Source organism: Ostrinia nubilalis, chromosome 29 (genome assembly GCF_963855985.1).
Source record: "Ostrinia nubilalis chromosome 29, ilOstNubi1.1, whole genome shotgun sequence".
Taxonomy (NCBI): domain Eukaryota; kingdom Metazoa; phylum Arthropoda; class Insecta; order Lepidoptera; family Crambidae; genus Ostrinia; species Ostrinia nubilalis.
Genome location: NC_087116.1, coordinates 6,707,770 through 6,727,467, shown reverse-complemented (window position 1 = coordinate 6,727,467; position 19,698 = coordinate 6,707,770). Strand labels below are relative to the sequence as shown.

Sequence of the window (19,698 nt, the reverse complement as noted above, 5' to 3'; positions counted from 1 at the left end):
CATTAGTTTTTTTAAGTTTTTGGTCATTATTTTTTATTTTTGTGTTTTTTAATGACACATAATATTATTGACTTACAAATACGATTTTTATTTATCTGTAAGACGGGCACATGAAATACAAACAATTTTTATGTAGGTTGTCACATAAAAAAATAAAAAAAAAATTATCCCCCCCCCATTCCAAGGCGAGGGGGGTGGGCCCACAATCCCACATATGGGCGCATTTTTGTCGATAAAATTGACATCACAACATCGCCTTAAATTTTATCGCTAGCCTTATCCCAAACAGACTGTACGTGGCGACCCGGCCCAATCGCTATAAACGCGTATCCTACTATACTAATCCTACTAATATTATAAATGCGTAACAGCGTCGTGTCACGTCGTGTTCTGGTTTTATTTACCACTCCAGAGCATGACACGTCATGCTGAGCGGTGGCCAGTTTTGGTTCTATCTTGTACAGTCGCGGAATGAAAAGGTTCGTCACCTTAGTGTCGGTTTTCGCTTGCACTAGGTACTGTAAGAATCAAACCTGCCAACATAACCGTGCAAGAAACATTGCTGCTAACATTTAAATAAATAATTATGACGTTTGCTAACGAATAAGGTTTTGCTTGTTTATTTTTCTATCCCACAGTGCAATGTTACAAAATGTAGTTTTTTTTATTTAATAGATAATGGCAGGTTGAACCAACAAGAAGGTTTTAGTTTTATCAATCATAATAATCTTCTTGACAAGTTAAATCGTCAAACAACTTTGATCTGAATAATTTTGAACTTTACTGACGAACAGTTAAAGATTATTTTCTCTAACTCGAGATTATTCTGTAACATAGTTTCAAAAGGTAATATGTGATCGCGATTCGTTGAAGGAATCAATTTGAAAACTGACGAACCTTTTCATTCCGTGACTGTACTTGTTTTTTGTTATCTGATTCTGTGTGTTATATTAAAATAAGTTGGAACCAAATAAATGTTTTTCTTTCTTTCTTTATTTCAAATGCGAAAGTTTGTGTGGATGTCTGAATGTCTGGATGTTTGTTACTCTTTCACGCAAAAACTACTGAACGGATTTTGTTGAAACTTTTCAGTATAATTATTTATAACCCAGATTAACATCAGGCTATAATTTATGACGATATGTGACAAACTACCTAAATTTCGTTCGTTCGTAAATATTCATGCGGGGGAAGCCGTTACACGCCATCTATCAACATCATTAGTAATTAATCGAGGTCCACTTTAGCGCTCGAATGTTTGAGAGCCACTGGTCAAAGTAACTAATAATATTTTATACCACAATTGAAGGAGGAAAATTAAAATTACTGTATCATTTTCCTATTGCACGATGTCCAACATTGAGATATTGGTCACAATTTTGTATTTGCTATCAAAATAGCAATATTAGATGTGTCGAATATTTTATTATGTTTAGGTACCTACTTATCAACTACTAGGTAAATAAATGCACATTGTATCACAAATGTTTAATTTTTTGGTACCAAATAAATGTTTTTTCTTTCTTTCTTTCTTTCTTTCTTTCTTTCAAATGCTGCTTCTTCGCTTGAACCGAGCGAGGACCTTGATGGTAGCGCGGTGAGCTAGGTAAAATCCACCAATATAAAAAAATCTCCGCTCCTCTTAAGTTACGTTAGCGAAATAATTTAAAAAATCTTACAAACAAAGACATGGGGCCAACAGGAAAAATGCGAGCGCTGTAGATATCGCAGAAACACTCATGAAAAGTAAATCTTGAATTGAAACAGAGTATAATAAATTTTATTGATAATGTTGGCCGTTTGGTGTAGTGGTTCTAAAACGTACTACTATGCCGAGAGGTCCCGGGTTCGATTCTCGGCCGGGCAGAAATTGAAATGATGAATTTTGATGTTGTGACGGTTCTGGGCGTTACTATGTACTTATACCTATTGTAAAAAGTACATAATGTAAATCCATAATTTATTATCCGTAAAGCTAGCACCAATTTCACAAGCATATTGATTGCTTACTTTGGGGCTAGATAGCGCTGTGTGAAATTGTCCAAAGTTATTTATTTATATTGTGCTATGTACTACTAACCTTAAATGAATAAAATAAAACAATAATTCTTGAATGATTCTTCTTCTGCAAATTGGAAAAAAAGCTGTATGTGCAAATCACACGGACGGAGCCACTCCATTAAAAAAAAAAAATACGAACCTAGTATTTTTAATCACTGATACCAATTTCATGTGATACAAAAAGAACAGTGACAACGAAGTGAAAAATAATAGCATGGAAGCACTAATGTCGTGTTGTCAAAAAATTGCAAAATAGTGTTCCAGTCAGATTTTGCGAAATTTTGTTTAGAAAATTATTCGTTTCGGGCGATAACAATGAAATAAACATGAAAGAGGAACGTGTCACGGAATATTGAGGATTGCTCTGTGTTAGTACGAGCAGCGAATCGGTACCCTTTGAAGTTTAACTTGTTTATAATAGTCTCACCATGGATGGCACTTGGGTGTTAATTTTACTTGCTCTGGTGATGCTGGTAGGGTCCTATGTGGCTGGAAGTATCCCTCTGAATGTCAGCATGTCAGAGGTATGTATACGTGTCCAGTTTTATCATACTTTTCTAAACACTTAGGGTTTTGTGAACCACTAAGATAAACACCAAAACATATGTTTATGTACCAGGTCTTTTTGATAGTAAACAGATTTTATATTTACTACATAATAAGTACATTCTATTATGTTGTAAGTTTAGGGTTTACTTGTTTTATTATATCTTCATAATAAATAATCTTCAAATAATTATTTTTGCTCTATTTTAACCTACATTTTGTCTATGTTTTCAATTTCAAGTGTTCAATAATATCTGTATCAATATATCCATTAATGCCCGTATTCACAAACAATGCTTGCTTAAGAGAAGCAGGAAATCGAACGCACAGCGTTGAATAGAGCTCTGTGATTGTTTCGTGTGTCACCCTGTGCGTCCATGCGCACTGTGAGGCCTCATAATGTTTGTAAATATGGGCGATAGACCTCCCCAAATTGCCAGTGTGTCAAATCCTCTATTTGCCTCAGTTTGTCTCTAGTAAATTTCCTCTCCAATTTACTAGAGGCTGGACTAGATTGCTACGTGAAATAGTGAAAACCGAGTAACTAATTCTCTCCGAATTTACTGGAATGCCCCTCCTTATGAACACAAACAAAAAAGCAAGACAAAACATCTGATTATGACCCAAGTCGATTGCAGATATAAAAAGGGGAAAAAAAAAATACTAGAGGCAAACTGCGGCGTCATATTTCATGAGATGGAGACTAAATTGATGATGTCCGTTTTATTACAGGACAAACTTCAAAAGGTGACAGTATTCGGAGCCGGCCTGCTAGTGGGCACAGCATTGGCCGTGATCATCCCCGAAGGCGTTCGGTCACTGTTCAGCGAGCGATCGTTGCCTACGATAGTGACCAAAGACTACACAGCCGAACCGCCGGGCCACGATGACGATCTGCATTCCGTTATTGGGATATCTTTAGTGTTAGGTGGGTAAAGGCAAATTTTCAATAATAATAATAATAAGCCTTTTATTTCCGAAACATTTTTACATTTTACATTTGATGCTTTCTGAATTTAGGATTTAACACTTATATAGAACAAATGCTTCACTTAAAAAAACTTTCACAAAATGTCTAAGATTTCGGTGTGCCTATTGGCAAAGGCCTCCTCCAACTCCTTCCATTGCCTTCTGTCCTCCGCCTTTTCCTTCCGCCAATTTTCAATACAGGGTGTTAAGTAAATGGGTTTATAAGCCGACACTAAAGTCTGGTCCAATGACCGCAAGCTACCCGTACTTATCGCTGGCGCGTAATTGTATTGATGTCGCGACTGTGGGACGGGCGCCAGACTAGATTATAGCCCATGTTAACATGTGCATATAAATTGTATGGTGAAGTCAGAAAATTAATATCATTTTAATTATTTTAATTTTCATACAAATCTGATTTTATAAATTTTATTTTGCATGAAAATAAAATGATGATATCAAATTTCTGATTTCTTATTGGGCTAGTGTCGGCTTATAAACCCATTTACCTAACATGCTGTATATTTAAAACAAAGAGACACACAAACTTCATGCGACATAATTTCACTAACAACAACAAATGGATACAGTATAAATTAGTATCAATTTTTGACACTAAATTAAAACTTTAAACAGAATTTCAATGCTATGAGTAATTCTACAAAAAACTGTCAATACAGGTTATAAGTATTCTAGGAATAAAAGACATTAAACGAATATCTGAGTCATATCCATAACCCTTTGTTGTATTGTAATATGCCTTTTTTTATAAATTTTCTTATTTATTTGTTGCAGGTTTTGTATTCATGTTGTTGGTCGACCAAATGTCCACGCGTTACAACGATTCATCAAATCCAGTCGAAAAGAATGTCACGGCTACAGTAGGACTAGTTGTCCACGCAGCTGGTATGTGAAACAATACAGATTTTATACTATACTAGCGGCCGCCCACGACTTCGTACGCGTGGATCCCGTTTTACCCCCTTAGGGATTGAATTTTGCAAAATCCCGTCCAAGTGAGCACCTACGTTCTAAAAGGAACCCCCATGCAAAATTTGAGACTCCTAGTACCTGTATTTTCTGAGATTTTGTGATGAGTGAGTGAGTCAGTCAGTGACCTTCTGTTTTTATATAGATATGTCTTAACTGGTCTGGTAGAGTATGCCATACAGTATTAAGTTCGCCTCTATTATACTTTAAATTTCTGTGTAACATTTTAAAATAATAAATAAAAGTAACATTTAATTAATTCTTTAAAAAAAGATGGACGATATGAGAGTCCGTGAAACTTGAAAATGTTTTATTAAATTGAACGAAAATTCATGGGTATTAGCCAATTTGTATGCACGGATAAAAGTATAAAGTTATGACATTGTATTGTAAACTATGCAAGTCACACTGAATTTTTTGTATAATAGCACAGAATAATAATAAGTACGCGTCTTCCAGTGACTTGACCCACTTTTAGCTTGGTCCAAGTTGCTGGTTTGAATTTTTGAATAGTTTTTCTTGAAGACTCATACTATGTTACAGATAGTTTTCTTTGTGAAGTTATTTAAAAAAATGCCTACACAATATCGTCAACAATATGCTTTTTACAAGCTTTAATAAAAGCCTACTTGCAAAACCATAATCCTCCTTCTGGCACAGTCGGGTAAAAATTAAATGAGTTAATGATTGTTGTTCGCAGTTCGAGTAATTATATTGCTGTCGCGACTGTGTGGGCGGCCGCAGTGAGTGTGCGAGCGCGACAGCAATATAATTACGCGCGAGCGATAAGGATGGGTAGCTTGGGGTCATTGGACGAAATTCTACGTGCTCGGCGACCGGACTTTAGCCTATTGAGTTTATGATTGTTGTTCGCAGCCGACGGTATAGCGTTAGGCGCGGCCGCGACTACTTCTCACGCGGACGTCGAGTTGATAGTTTTTCTCGCTATCATGCTGCACAAAGCGCCCGCTGCCTTCGGGCTTGTCACTTTCTTACTGCACGCCGGGCTGGAGAGGTAAGTGTCTTGGTAATCCATTTTTATTTTATTTTATTGAGAAAACCAGCGTGTTTATTTATACAATTTTAACATACTACCCGTTCGCGCTAAGTTTGCCGGTCCGTGGAATGCGCGTCCCCTCCTCCAACCGCTATTAAACGCAAATAATTGGTGATTAAACGCAATTGAGTGTTTTATTTTACGCAAATACACAATTTTTATCAAAAATCAATATAGTTTGCTAAAGTTATAGACACTTTCCTTCGTGTGACGTCATATCGCCAGCGGCAAACTTATCGCGAACGGTTAATACATTCATTTAACACAATATGGCCAATAACAGGTTTCCCTTAAACTAGTTTTTGTAGTGACGTATCGTAGATATTGCCAAAGATCTATAGTAAGACTAGCTTTTGCCCGCGGCTTCACCCGCGTGTAATTTAGTTTGTCACAGATCGTCTTAAATTATAGCTTATATGTTATTCTGGGTTATAAACAATAATACTGTAAAGTTTCATCAAAATCCGTTCGGTAGTTTTTGCGTGAAAGATTAACAAACATCCAGACATCCATACAAACTTTCGCATTTATGCAACGAATACTACTTTTACGAATACGAATATTAAACGAATATCTCTACATAGTCACTAAAAACTCTTTTTATAATGGTTAATGTTTTAGTAATTAATATTTACAAATGGCATTTTTTTTGTTATTATATCCTTTGCTTTGTAACTAATCACAAAACAAAATAATACTTGTACAATCGACCTGCTATTGACTGTCGAATTCCGGAAGAGAACTTACTACTTAGTTACATACTGACGGGGTTTTACCGTCGTCTTTTTGTGGCTTTAGTGTTCGGTGGGCTGAGTGTGAGTTTATATCAAACGCGCTCACTAGTGAGCGGCCGCCCGCGAATTCGTACGCGTGGATCTCGTTTTACCCCCCCTTCATCTATCTTACGCGGTACAGATTTTTTCATACAAATGTTTTTCCCCGCTAACTCCCGTTCCCGTGGGAATTTTGCAATATCCTGTTGTAACTAAGCTTTAAGTTTACTAAGGTACCTGTATGCCAAATTTCAAGCGTCTATCTTACGCGGTTTAGATTTTTTCATACAAATGTTTTTCCCCGCTAACTCCCGTTCCCGTGGGAATTTTGCAATATCCTGTTGTAACTAAGCTTTAAGTTTACTAAGGTACCTGTATGCCAAATTTCAAGCGTCTATCTTACGCGGTTTAGATTTTTTCATACAAATGTTTTTCCCCGCTAACTCCCGTTCCCGTGGGAATTTTGCAATATCCTGTTGTAACTAAGCTTTAAGTTTACTAAGGTACCTGTATGCCAAATTTCAAGCGTCTATCTTACGCGGTTTAGATTTTTTCATACAAATGTTTTTCCCCGCTAACTCCCGTTCACGTTGGAATTTTGCAATATCCTGTTGTAACTAAGCTTTAAGTTTACTAAGGTACCTGCATGCCAAATTTCAAGCGTCTATCTTACGCGGTTTAGATTTTTTCATACAAATGTTTTTCCCCGCTAACTCCCGTTCCCGTTGGAATTTTGCAATATCCTGTTGTAACTAAGCTTTAAGTTTACTAAGGTACATGCATGCCAAATTTCAAGCGTCTAACTTAAGCGGTTTAGATTTTTCATACAAAAGGATTTTCCCGCTAATTCCCGTTCCCGTGGGAATTCCTAAGTATCCTATAACCTGCCCAGGAGTATGAAGAATAATTGTACCATGTTTCGTTAAAATCCGTCGAGTAGTTTTTGTTTCTATAAGGAACATACAGACAGACAGACAGACAGACAGACAAAAATTTTACTGATTGCATTTTTGGCATCAGTATCGATCACTAATCACCCCCTGATAGTTATTTTGAAAATATATTTCATGTACAGAATTGACCTCTCTACAGATTTATTGTTTCCCGCTAGGGGCGCTGTACAATCCGTCATACATTAAATGTCATTTTTTTGACGCGCTCACTAGTGAGCGCGTTTGATGTAAACTCGCATTAAGCCCTCGGAGACACACAGGTGCGTGACAAAATTAAAAAAGTAGGTATTCGTATCAGGGTTCGAGGATATATATCAAGGGATATATATCAAGATATATATCGGATATATATCCGATATATATCAAGCCGGTTTTGATGATATATATCAACTTTTAAAATTTGTCACTGTATTTGTACTTTTTGACATAAGATTTTTATTTTTTTAGTTGATTTTGCCGTATTTCAAAGATATTTTATGTTTTTGCTTTATTTGTCTGATTTTAAGTTTTAAAAACATTAAAAACATGTTTATGTAACACATATGCAATAGTATTCATGAATAATACAATAAAATAATACTATGGCTTTCATACAAAATTGATATAATATCAAAGTTGATATAATATCGGATATATATCATAAATATCCGATATTTTGATATTTATAATAAATATCGGATATTTTCGAACCCTGATTCGTATTCGTAATCATTATTTCACCGAATACGAATATTCGGTAAATGTCTACTATTCGGCGAATACGAATATTCGTTGCATCACTAAATATTAGTAAGGTAAGTTTATGTTGTACCCTTCAGGAACCGAATCCGCAAACACCTGCTGATATTCTCGTGCTCGGCGCCGCTACTGGCTCTGCTCACCTACTTCGGAATCGGCAACGAGAGCAAACAGACTCTCAGCGACTTCAACGCGACCGGTGAGAAGTTTCAGCTTAAAATAATAAAACTACTACGTACAGAAGGTTTACTTCGCGAAGGTATTTAAAAAAATGTATGCTCAATGTCATTAACAATATGGTGTAATTTAGCCTGTCTCAAGAGTCAAGCACCATTTTGTTGACAAACGTCAGTGATCGGCACTGCGCCGAAGCTATAGGGCTGACTTCGGTAAAATGATGTGTGACGTGAGGTGCCAAACTGCGGAAAATGATCCTGTGAGGTGCCATCGCGCTTGTTTTGTATTCGATATAAACTCGCGGAGATGAACAGGCCTGGCTTAAGCCTATGCGCAGACCATCGATTTTTCGTCGGCCGATAGTTTAGTCGGGCAGTTGATCAGTATGGGCATGTATGGGAGTATGGGAGTGCGCACATTACACCGATTTGATTTGGCCGATTCTTCATAGCTACAATTTAAAATCATCAGTGGTCTGCGCCTAGTCTTATTATGTAACGCCACCTGGAGGGAAAGTACCTACTCTTAATACTGTAGACAGAAAAAATTACTCGAAAGAAAACATTCTTTTATTTTTGAAAAGAAATAGAACTGCATTCAAAGATTTTTTTATTGTTTTTTTCGGTTTTGACGCAGAACGTCATATTAGCAAAATTTGGTCACTTTCGCAGAATGTCACTCGCAGAATGTCACTTTCGCAAAAGTTCACTTTCGCAGAATGTCATTCGCAATTTTTATTCCTGTATATTTTTTGAACAGTAATAACATTTTGATGTGTAGTCCCTAAGTCGCCTCTTACGACACCCGCGGGAAGAGTAGGGGTTGGTGACAAATGTATGCTACTCTGTATTCCACTATAGTGGAGGAGGCTCATAACAATATGATAGTCCAACAGTGGATTGTAAAGGGCTGTTGATGATGATGATGATGAACAATATTTTGCGAATATAATGTTATGCGTCAAAACCCTTCATACCGCCTATGTTCATCAGAAACAATGGATTTTAATGGTGAAAGAATTTTTCAAATCGGTCCAGTAGTTTCGGTGCCTAATCAATACAAAGAAACAATCAAATCTTTCCTCTTTATAATATTAGTGTAGATAGGGCAGATAAGGTATCATAAGATACTGATTGTGGATTAAATAATTTAGTTTTAGAATTTTATTGATTTGTAACATAATATTTCTGATTTGATCTCGTAAAGAAACACCGAGCATAGCTCTTTCCATAGCACGCTGTGCAACTTTGAGCTTATTTATGAGGCGTAATGGTGAACGCCACGTCTCAAAACGTAGCAGGAAGGCGCTGGACGCAGGCCGCTACCAACCGGGCGATGTGGAAATCATTGGGGGAGGCCTATGTTCAGCAGTGGACGTCCTGTGGCTGAAATGATGATGATGATGTAACATAATATTTAATTATTTATCTATATTATTCGCCAGGCGCGCAGTTAACTAAACCGCGTCGAAAATAAATTTTATTAGACTATTATAAAGGTAGCAGGAAGGCGCTGGACGCAGGCCGCTACCAACCGGGCAACATGGAAATCATTGGGGGAGGCCTATGTTCAGCAGTGGACGTCCTATGGCTGAGAAGACGATGATGAATATTATTAGACTAATATACATACATATAATATCAGTATAAATAATATAACACTTTTTTCCAGGTATCGCCATGCTATTTTCAGCAGGGACATTTTTGTACGTGGCAACAGTTCACGTGTTACCAGAACTCACACACTCACACTCGCACTCGCACACACACACGCTGCTGCCTGTCCAAGATGGCGGCCAACCGAAACGGGGCTTTGGCGGGCTACAGTTCTGCGAAATGATAATTCTAACTGTTGGGGCTTTGATGCCCCTGCTATTGACGATGGGCCATAAGCATTAGCGTACGATTTGAGTGTGAAACCCAAAGAAACCGCACGTTTAATATTGAAGTGCGATAAGTAAAAAAAACTGTTTTTTGAATTTCTAAAGTGTGTTAACTCAAAAAATCGTTTCAATAAACTCATTTTTTGAGTTAAGCTTTACTTGCCGGGATAGAATAAAAAATTGTTCTTAAAAAATATTATAATTTTTTAAACTGTTTTATGTTTTGTCAGCTTTGACATTTCGTACTGTCAACAATCAACATGTAAAAAAGTGGTGAAAAATGTTGGTTTTTTTAAAGAAAATTATTATTTGTGTGATTTGGTTTCTGGGTTTGGTTCGAAATGTTTTGTATTCTTTATTTACTTTCTTGTATTATTTTATTTTTTCTTCGCCAAGGCCAACAATTTTTTACTTGATTTCTGATGCATTTTCTCATCAATTACCGGATGCAATTTATTAAACTGATTAGTGCCAATAGTTACCGACGCGAAAGATATTTTATTAAAATTATCACATTTACAATAAAAATATCTAGGTTGAAATGAAGTATGTTCACAATTAAAATATACCGGATTGAAATATAGTATTTTGTTAATCTGTTCATGGGTTCATTTAACCCTTAGACAAACAGTATTAACAAAATCATTACCAAATCGTAATTGTTTTAATGATAATAAGTTTTTGTTAAAAAAAGGCTTTTTAACAAAAAAATGTTCTTTAAAATTAACTTAAACTGTATGTAGTGGCCAAACTGTCAAAAAATGATGTCAAATAAAGAATTTTAATAAAGAAAACATAGTCATCGTTTGCTTGTGTTCGAAAAAAGTCACTGCGTTTGAAAATAAATGGATATGACTCGTTTTTTTGTTTATTTTCACGTTTTTATTTACTTTTATATGAATTTTATAAGTTAAAGTTAAATTGTGCTTAAATAAAAACTGCAATATGAAATATCCTTTTTATACATAAAGTACATGCTGTGTGTATATTTTTATATTATACGTGTAGATTTTTGTAATGTAGTTAAAAATAAAAGTAATAATAATAGAACAATATTTATGGAAATGTTAAAAAAACGGACAAAAAAGAGTGAGCATTATGAAAAAGATTTAGGATAATAATATTTTTTTTTATTTCTATAAACATTGATTAAAATCTTAAAAACGCCAGAATGTAAAAAATTAATTTTCTGTCAATAATTTTGAGCCTTTTAGAGTTCAAAACTCGTTTTATTTTCAGTATATTAAAATAGGTCGTCAGTGGAAAGGAAAAAGGACTAAAGCGCCATTTTGGCCAAAATGAGTTATATACATTGTTGGATAGGATTTTTTTTTCTGCGTCGATCTATCTAGGTTTCAACTCAATCCGATGACTTTTTTGGCGCTTTAGCACTCTGAAAATTTTAAGTATTTCTAAAATCACCGCCCTCGTCGCTGCTAAAACGACGTGTTTTCAGTGTTTTTGCAACAAGTGTCGCGTAAGGGTTTTTTTGCTGGCAAAATATTTTTGCTTTCACAACATTAAGTATTTTTTTGTTATTTAAGAACTCGAATGACTTGTTACTTTAGCAATTCGAGCTTTTTGAGTTTTATAGTTCATTGGTATATTAGTAGTTATTCATGGTTGTAGTTCAAAATGATTTGGCGTGTAAGCAAAAGTAAGTGAACAAGATTCGATTAATTTTGGCGCTTTAGCAAAAAGTAGCCTTTTTTTAATAAGCTTTAAAGTATTTTAGCGAAAATGAGAGCATTAATCAAAGCAAAAACTATAGTAGTTAAGTATTATTAACAAAGACATCTCAAACACACTTGTGACTATAAGCACACACACACTACGCACTCGGGTCACTCACAAGTGCCTGCAAAGATGCAAGAATGTTGCAACTATCCAAATAAATAATTTGCTCCCTGGGCACACATTTATGCCGGTGGATTCAATGCACTCACACATTGAAAAAAAGTGTTCGTTCGTTTCAGCCCGAACGATATCCACTGCTGGATCCCCCAAGGCCAGGCCTCCCCCAAGGATTTTCACAAAGACCGGGCCCGCGCTCGCATCCAGGCACCTCCTGCAACCACCACCTCCAGATCGTCGGTGCACCTAGTGGGAGGCCTGCCCACACCACGTCTTCCGGCTCGTGGTTGCTACTCTTTTTCCAGAAATTTTCTACCCCTGCAGCCATCAGCTCTGCAAGCTATGTGCCCCGCCCACTGCCACTAGATTTTAGCGATTCTGCGGGCTATGTCAGTCACTTTGGTTCCCCTGCGGATCTCCTCATTTCTGATTCGATCACGCAGGGAAACTCCGAGCATAGCACGCTCCATCGCTCTTTGGGCGACCTTGAGCCTTCTTATGAGGCCTATATAAGCGACCACGTCTCAGATCCACAAGCCAAGAAAAAAGGGTAACAAACACTATTGTATGGGCGCCGCGCGGTCAAATTGACCTGCCTGCAGTATATGCTGCTCTATCAAGAAAATTTCCCAAACTAATGGCAAGATAAGTCTTTCCCTGGCTTCTTGAGGATGAAGTAAGCCGTCTTCCATTTTTTGGTGAAATACGCTATAGATAGGCATTTGTTTGCAATTTCCATTAATATCTCCCTTTCGCTACGAATAGCTCTGGTACATAAATATCGGCGGGAAATCATCCGGTCCCGGGGCTTTCTTTAGATTTTGCACGTTAAGCACGGCCTCCACTCCTGCCTCGGTAAAAAGGGGATCGTTTGCTGTTTGCTCTTCTAAAGTTTCGCTCTCTATCAGTTGTCGGAGACGCGTGTGGTGTGGTTTATCTATTGTCACGGAATAATCTGGATCAGCCGATTATTCTGGGCACTCTGCCCAGTCTTGCCGTTAAAACCATTCAGGAGCATGTCCTCTTTTCTCTGGAGCTTTCCCGATGACTCCATAGATTCCATCCCACATGTTTTCTCTCTCTCGTGTGTCGAGCAGAACTCATTCCAACTCTTTGTTTGCGCCTCGCTGGTCTTCGGTGCGTATTCTTGTTGCCGCACTTTCACCTAGACAGAGAGAATAGGTTATGGCGTTGTGGTCTTAAGTGACTAGCGTTCTGTCCACTTTCTCTTTAATCCTACCCAGTAGTGGCTTACTGCACGCTGACACATCCACTTTGCTTGTGCGCAATCTGCCCTGTCGATATTTTTTGAAAGAAGAAACTGTAAGTTTCACCTAAGCTTTCGGAAACGCTGCCCCACCATTGGTTCTAGGCGTTCACGTCTCCCCCTATAATGATGTTTTGGGTGTTTAGCTTTTTCATACCGCTTTGTGCGTTATATCTAAAGCTCAATTGGATTGTCTCCCTCATAATACACGGACACAATTCCTAGTTTTAGCCTGCCTGCCCCCAGTGTTACCGCGGCCTCCGTCTCCGTGACCAGTTAGGGGTCGTGAATGACTCAATCGGTCACCGAAGACTGAGTGACTGGTTTCTGCCGATTGAGTGCTAAGGTTATATCCTTGTCCTCGGCTGCTTGCAGCAGTTCGGCAGTGGCTTGCTTGGAGCGTCTCAGGTTAGCTCAGATGATGTTGAGCTTTCACAAATCAAATCAAATCTCCCAAAAGACCACGGACACGGTCTTTTAGGAGATTTGAACTCTGCATGTTTAGGGTGTTCTTAGCAGTATGCTGTTCTGGAAAGCGCTATGTAAGTAGTCCTACTTTTGTTTTTCTGGGCATTCATCACTTTATCACTGAATGCCATGTAGTGGTGGATGTTGGATGTGTCAGTTCTCGCCCTCGCATTTTTTCCACGATTGTCGTGTGCCTTATTTTCAGGCTGGACAGTTTAGCCATGAGTAAGTTCCTCTGCAGTTCCTCTTCCTCTTTGCATAGGGCTTTTGTATGTCCAAAACAGAGGCATTTGGCGCATTTCACTAGTGGGGTCTTCTACCGGTCTTATCTCCAGACCTATGTGGACTGCCCCCGCCTCGAACAAGCGTTTGTAGAGAATGGGCGACACTTCCATCCATAGCATTGTAGAGTTTCTTATTTTGGGCCTTTAGATTGTCATCCTTTTCCACCTTTTGACCTTTGATTTTGAAGTCAAAAGTGGTTCTGACGGTCTTATGACATTGTCGCCGGTTATGCTCAAGTCCGTCGATGAGACTATCAGTGTGTGGTTTGGCTTTTTTGGTGGGATGGACATGGTGGTGGCCGCGTAAGTCACCACCCACCATGTCCATCCCACCAAAGGTTTCCACCAGTGGTTAGTGGTGGTCATTAAAATTGTTAAGTGTCCCTACGTTTGTTCACTATAATTCAAAATATAGTAATTACCTACTACTCCCGTACCCGGTTAGAAGTAATGACAATCAAATTATGCATGATGTTAGGATAAATTAAGCATTTTTTGTCATAAAACATAATACCTATTCAATCTATAAGCATTACTTTTGCTTAAAACGTTTAATGTAGTAAGAGTTTAGTAACATTTGCTTATATTCGTTCTATAGGGTCTGCGTAAGTAAGCAAATATTCATGTAAGCTCCATGGATAATATCGCTTTTACGCATTTTTTCGCTGGCGCATGCGACTATCTTATTTTGTTGTTTAGTAATTTATCTTCGACTTACTTATTAAGCTGTATCTCACTAAGTATTTTTTCTCTTTTATCAAAAAGGTTGTTCAAACTATTTAGCACTTATTGGTTGCTGGATATTTGATTATAAATGGAGGTTAGCAGTTTTACCCTGACTAACATTTAATGAATTTTCATGACTCTTTTTCTAAAGCGACACCTATTTTACGATCTAAAAGAGCTACAAACCTGGTGTTTTCATTAAAATTTAGGCAAAAAATCAAGAACACGATTGCATTTTAAAAGAACAGTTTAACATTAATATCAAAAGAGATACGAATTTTTTTCGTAAAAAAAAAACTTTGATCCTCATTTCCCACAAGTACGGTTTTGGCGCTTTAGTCTTTTTTCCTTTCCACTGACGAGGTAATGGTTACACACGAATTTATTTCATTTTATTTCTTTACAAATTAGTTATTATTAGTTTTAACTAGTATAAAATAAACGCAATGATTATTTAGGTTAAAAAAAAATTTGGACAGTGTTTCTTAACTTTTAAAAATTTTCGACGCCCGTATTTACAAACACTACTACACGTCTCACAGTGCGCGTAGACGCACAGGGTCACACACGAACCAATCACAGAGCTCTATTCAACGCTGTGCGTTCGATTTGCTGCTTCACTTAAGCATCGTTTGTGAATACGGGCGTGAGAAACACTGAAAATAATATATCATTCCAAAAGGCACCTAATAATATAGTGAAATTTGCTAGTATGTTCCTAAGGTGTATGCGAGTGTATAAATTGTTGATTTTTATACAGTGTGAGTCACGTTAAAGTGTACATATGAATTAAGGTGAAACTAGACCTATTTTTATCGACAAAAAAGAGGTCAAAAATTTTTTGAGATTTTTTTTTAATTTTTTACAGATTTTTTTTCTTTCAATTACTTATTGTAAAGAAATCGTAATAACTTTTAAACTAAGCGGTATATCTTGATAAAATAAAAACAGTAATAATTCTAAATAACAGGAAATACTAAAAAAAAACATAAAATACACAAAAAATGACAACAAATAATAAAAAATGATACTTTTTGAAAAAAATCTGCTTTTAAATTCGTGTTTTTTTGGTTATTTGATAAATTTCTCCAAAAAATGCCCCTATAACATGTGGTTTTTATTACTTTGTATTGTTCTCTATCGTATTACCTTCGTAAAACCTAAAATTGCATGTCTCTATCCCTATCACAACATTTGCTATGATCGTTTGAACAAAGGCCTGCCACAACATTATTCTCCGCTACAGGTAGAGACAATTTTAATTTTAACTAAAATGCTTATTTTACTTCGAAATCTTTTGTTTTTATTTGAAATCTAACTTGTCTTTATCAAAATTACAAATCTAGAGCCATTTACAGTTTCGTTGTTAACGAAGCGTTGAATGGCGCGCCCGGAGAGGCTTAGTTCAAACGATCATTGCAAACGTTGTGATAGGGATAGAGACATGCAATTTTAGGTTTTACGAAGGTAATACGATAGAGAATAATACAAAGTAATAAAAACCACCGGTTATAGGGGCATTTTTTGGAGAAATTTATCAAATAACCAAAAAAACACGAATTTAAAAGCAGATTTTTTTCAAAAAGTATCATTTTTTATTATTTGTTGGCCTTTTTTGTGTATTTTATGTATTTTTTTAGTATCGCCCGTTATTTAGCATTATTACTGTTTTTATTTTATCAGGATATACCGCTTAGTTTAAAAGTTATTACGTTTTCTTTACAATAAGTAATTTGAAGAAAAAAAATTCTATAAAAAATTAAAAAAAAATCTCAAAAAATTTTTGACCTCTTTTTTGTCGATAAAAATAGGTCTAGTTTTATCTATTTTCATATGTACACTTTAACGTGACTCACACTGTATAAAAATAATTGTATCAGCTGTGTCGTGGCGCTAGTGTCTATGCAAGTTCTATGAAAAATTTAGTTCTGAAAAATTCCGCGTCGCTTCTTTTGGACGTGGCACTTTAGAAAATTAATTTAAGAGCTATGTTGTTTGTATATAGTGTTTTTGTATATGGGTGTTGTGTATATCTATTGTAAATAAATATACAAAATAAAATTCGCTTCTATAAAAAGTTGTTTTATTTATAAATTAAAAATAAGATTCTCTATATTTGTCTTAACCAAACTTTTTACAAAGTTACCTATTTCTAAATTGAAGATAATAAATTAAGCGACTGACTTTCTGTCAAAAAATACATTTATTTATTAATATCAATGTGTAGTACACAATTTCAAATGATCTACCTTTAATTAAATACACTTAAGATTTTGTAGTAAAATAGCTTCAATTATAACCACAGAATATTATGCCTTCACGTGATAATAAGGCGATTCTTCTAAGTCTTATTGAAAAAATGTTTCTTCAAAAACTACACCATGCTAAGGTAACCTAATAAGTAATATCATATCTTCTGTAAATTAATCCTAATTTGAAAATTTCGTCGTTTTTCATTTTTATTCTACTTGACAAAATTCGTCCTCAATTATTTTATTAAAATAGCGACATCTATTGGGGAGTAGATGTACCAAAATGTTTTTTGGCGGCACAAACTTAAAAAACCGTTTTGATTTGATAAAGTGTGCTAATTTTGCTTAATAAAGTTAAAAAAAATCGAATCAGTCGCTTTATTATGAATTTAAATAACTATAAATGAAATATTGCCTATTATAGCCCAAATACTAACGACAGTATCGGTCTCAGCACGAGGTAGGCAAGATTTAGCACCAGCGCGAACGTCACCACCTTCAGTAGTTGGTGGAGGTAGAATAATCTGGAATAAAACATACAAATTATTATAAAAACGTTCATACTAAGGCTGAGTTACACCTTCATACTTTCGTTCGTTTCATCCGAAAGACGTCCACTGCTGAACAAAGGCCTTCCCCAAGGATTTCCACAAAGACCGGTCCTGCGCCGCTCGCATGCAGACACCTCCCGCGACCTTCACCAGATCGTCGGTCCACCTAGTGGGAGGCCTGCCCACGCTACGTCTTCCGGCTCGTGGTCGCCACTCAAGAACTTTCCTGCCCCAGCGGCCATCAGCTCTACCAGCTATGTGCCCCGCCCACTGCCACTTGATTTTAGCGATTCTGCGGGCTATGTCAGACACTGGTTCTCCTGCGGATCTCCTCATTTCTGATTCGATCATGCAGGGAAACTACGAGCATAGCACGCTCTATCGTCGCCCTATGGGTGACCTTGAGCCTTCTTATGAGGCCCATCTTACTTTAACAGTAACCATTACATTAACCGGATTTTTTGTGTGGAATTTGAAGGAATTTTGACGTTTGTTAAAGTTAAAGTAAGATGGTGCAGTTGAACTCAGCCTATTTTACATAACCTTAACAAATAAGTTCTTAACTATACAAGGTCTAGTTTGACTGAGTCAGTGCGAGTCTAAGAGGTATTGGAGCGGCACGGGAGGATGTTTTTAAAACGTCAAACGTCAGCGAGACTTCCTGTGCTTTAGATTTGTATGCTATCACACACGAAAAACTTTCCAGTTCGAATCGTTTGCGTACCTATTCGAATCGCCATCAAAAGATTTAGTACGAAAACTACAACAGCGCCCTTGTGAACGTGTCGTAAAGTTAACTTAGTAAGTATGAGAAATTTTAAAGCTAGCACGAAACTTATTTTGAGAGTCAAAATTGTCACGTTATCGTTTTGACGAATACGCAAACGATTCGAAGACGAAAGTTGTTCATGCTAGAGGTAATGTCCCACCTCCCGTGCCACTCCCATACCTCAGGCATTTACTCAGTTTTGCGCTAGACCTATATTATAATAATAAATAATAATAAATATCCTTGGACATTTTACACTACGCGTCTAGTCCCAAACTAAGCAAAGCTTGTACTATGGGTACTAGACAACGGATATAAACATACTTAAATACTTTTTTTTGTAAATACATACTTATTATACATAGAAAACACCTAGTCCAATACAAACAAATATGTTCATGCATACAAATGTTTGTACTGTGCGGGAATCGAACCCGCTACCTCCGGAATAGTAGTCCGTTTCGAACCACTACACCAAACGGCCGACAAATTATGAAGTTTAAACATTACCTGTTCCACTTCTTCCTGGCCTCAGGCAGCGTTGAGAGGTCGTCTTTTATCAGGTACACTCTTAGACCTGGAAAAAGAGTCAATTTGGCATTTGTTTAAGAACATAAAACACTGCGTTCACCACGGGACTTTTCCCACCACTCATTCCCACCGCTGCAACTCCTGTGTAGCCAGGATCTACAGCTTGACCGCCAATAACCCAACCAGTGAAGGCCAAGTTTGTCCCGGGGGAGAGTTAAACTATCATTGGACCAGCAACGAAATTAATCAGAATATAGGAGTTTGTCTCGTTTCAATTGGTAAAATTTACAGTCGCTATTTCTTGGTGTTATTACAATTCACAACAACACATCTTACTAGAACCATTTATCTCAAAAACGATTAGAAAATGTTTACTGCAATATGGATTTGACAACGACTAAAATGACGATTTTAGCCGCAGTGAGCGCTGTGATCGTTTAGGCTACTCCCTCCACTGGCTTTGCACCCTGCCAAATATTATTGATCGAAGCAATAAAAGGAGGAATCCGAAGTTAAGGTCACTTCGTTCGTTTCAGCCGAAAGACGTCCACTGCTGAACAAAGGCCTCCCCCAAGGATTTCCACGAAGACCGGTCCTGTACCGCTCGCATCCAGGCGCCTCCCGCGAACTTCACCAGATCGTCGGTCCACCTAGTGGGAGGCCTGCCCACGCTACGTCTTCCGGCTCGTGGTCGCCATTCAAGAACTTTCCTGCCCCAACGGCCGTCAGCTCTACGAGCTATGTGCCCTGCCCACTGCCACTTGATTTTAGCGATTCATATTCATTTATTGCAATCTCAATGACTGACTGTTCTGCGGGCTATAATATTATGTCAGTCACTCTGGTTCTC

General features: G+C 37.1%; 2 protein-coding genes across 2 annotated transcripts in view; one reads left to right on the top strand and one right to left on the bottom strand.

The window, feature by feature from the left end:
• Window positions 1-2,290: 2,290 nt before the first annotated feature.
• On the top strand, window positions 2,291-15,502 carry LOC135085800 (zinc transporter ZIP9). Its single transcript, XM_063980608.1, has 7 exons — window positions 2,291-2,585; window positions 3,340-3,535; window positions 4,372-4,482; window positions 5,443-5,581; window positions 8,168-8,286; window positions 9,936-11,398; window positions 15,109-15,502. Exons 1-6 carry the CDS (start codon window positions 2,490-2,492, stop codon window positions 10,160-10,162), a joined length of 888 nt encoding a protein of 295 aa, XP_063836678.1. The 5' UTR covers window positions 2,291-2,489; the 3' UTR covers window positions 10,163-11,398; window positions 15,109-15,502.
• Window positions 15,503-17,120: 1,618 nt separating this feature from the next.
• The window catches only part of LOC135085786 (fatty acyl-CoA reductase wat-like), a 49,570-nt gene continuing 46,992 nt past the window's right edge, over window positions 17,121-19,698 (bottom strand). The window contains exons 15-16 of the mRNA XM_063980585.1: window positions 18,828-18,894; window positions 17,121-17,521 (exon numbers count right to left, since the gene is read on the bottom strand). Coding sequence (XP_063836655.1) covers window positions 17,416-17,521; window positions 18,828-18,894 — 173 coding nt within the window. The 3' untranslated portion in view covers window positions 17,121-17,415. The remainder of the gene's footprint in view (window positions 17,522-18,827; window positions 18,895-19,698) is intronic.

What these genes read in the sequence shown, in the direction of transcription:
- LOC135085800 (XM_063980608.1), top strand. Translation starts at nt 2,490, where the DNA reads ATGGATGGCACTTGGGTGTTAATTTTACTTGCTCTGGTGATGCTGGTA. An exon ending in TGAATGTCAGCATGTCAGAG is followed by an intron (nt 2,586 to 3,339) that starts GTATGTATACGT and finishes GTTTTATTACAG; the next exon opens with GACAAACTTCAAAAGGTGAC. An exon ending in TGGGATATCTTTAGTGTTAG is followed by an intron (nt 3,536 to 4,371) that starts GTGGGTAAAGGC and finishes TATTTGTTGCAG; the next exon opens with GTTTTGTATTCATGTTGTTG.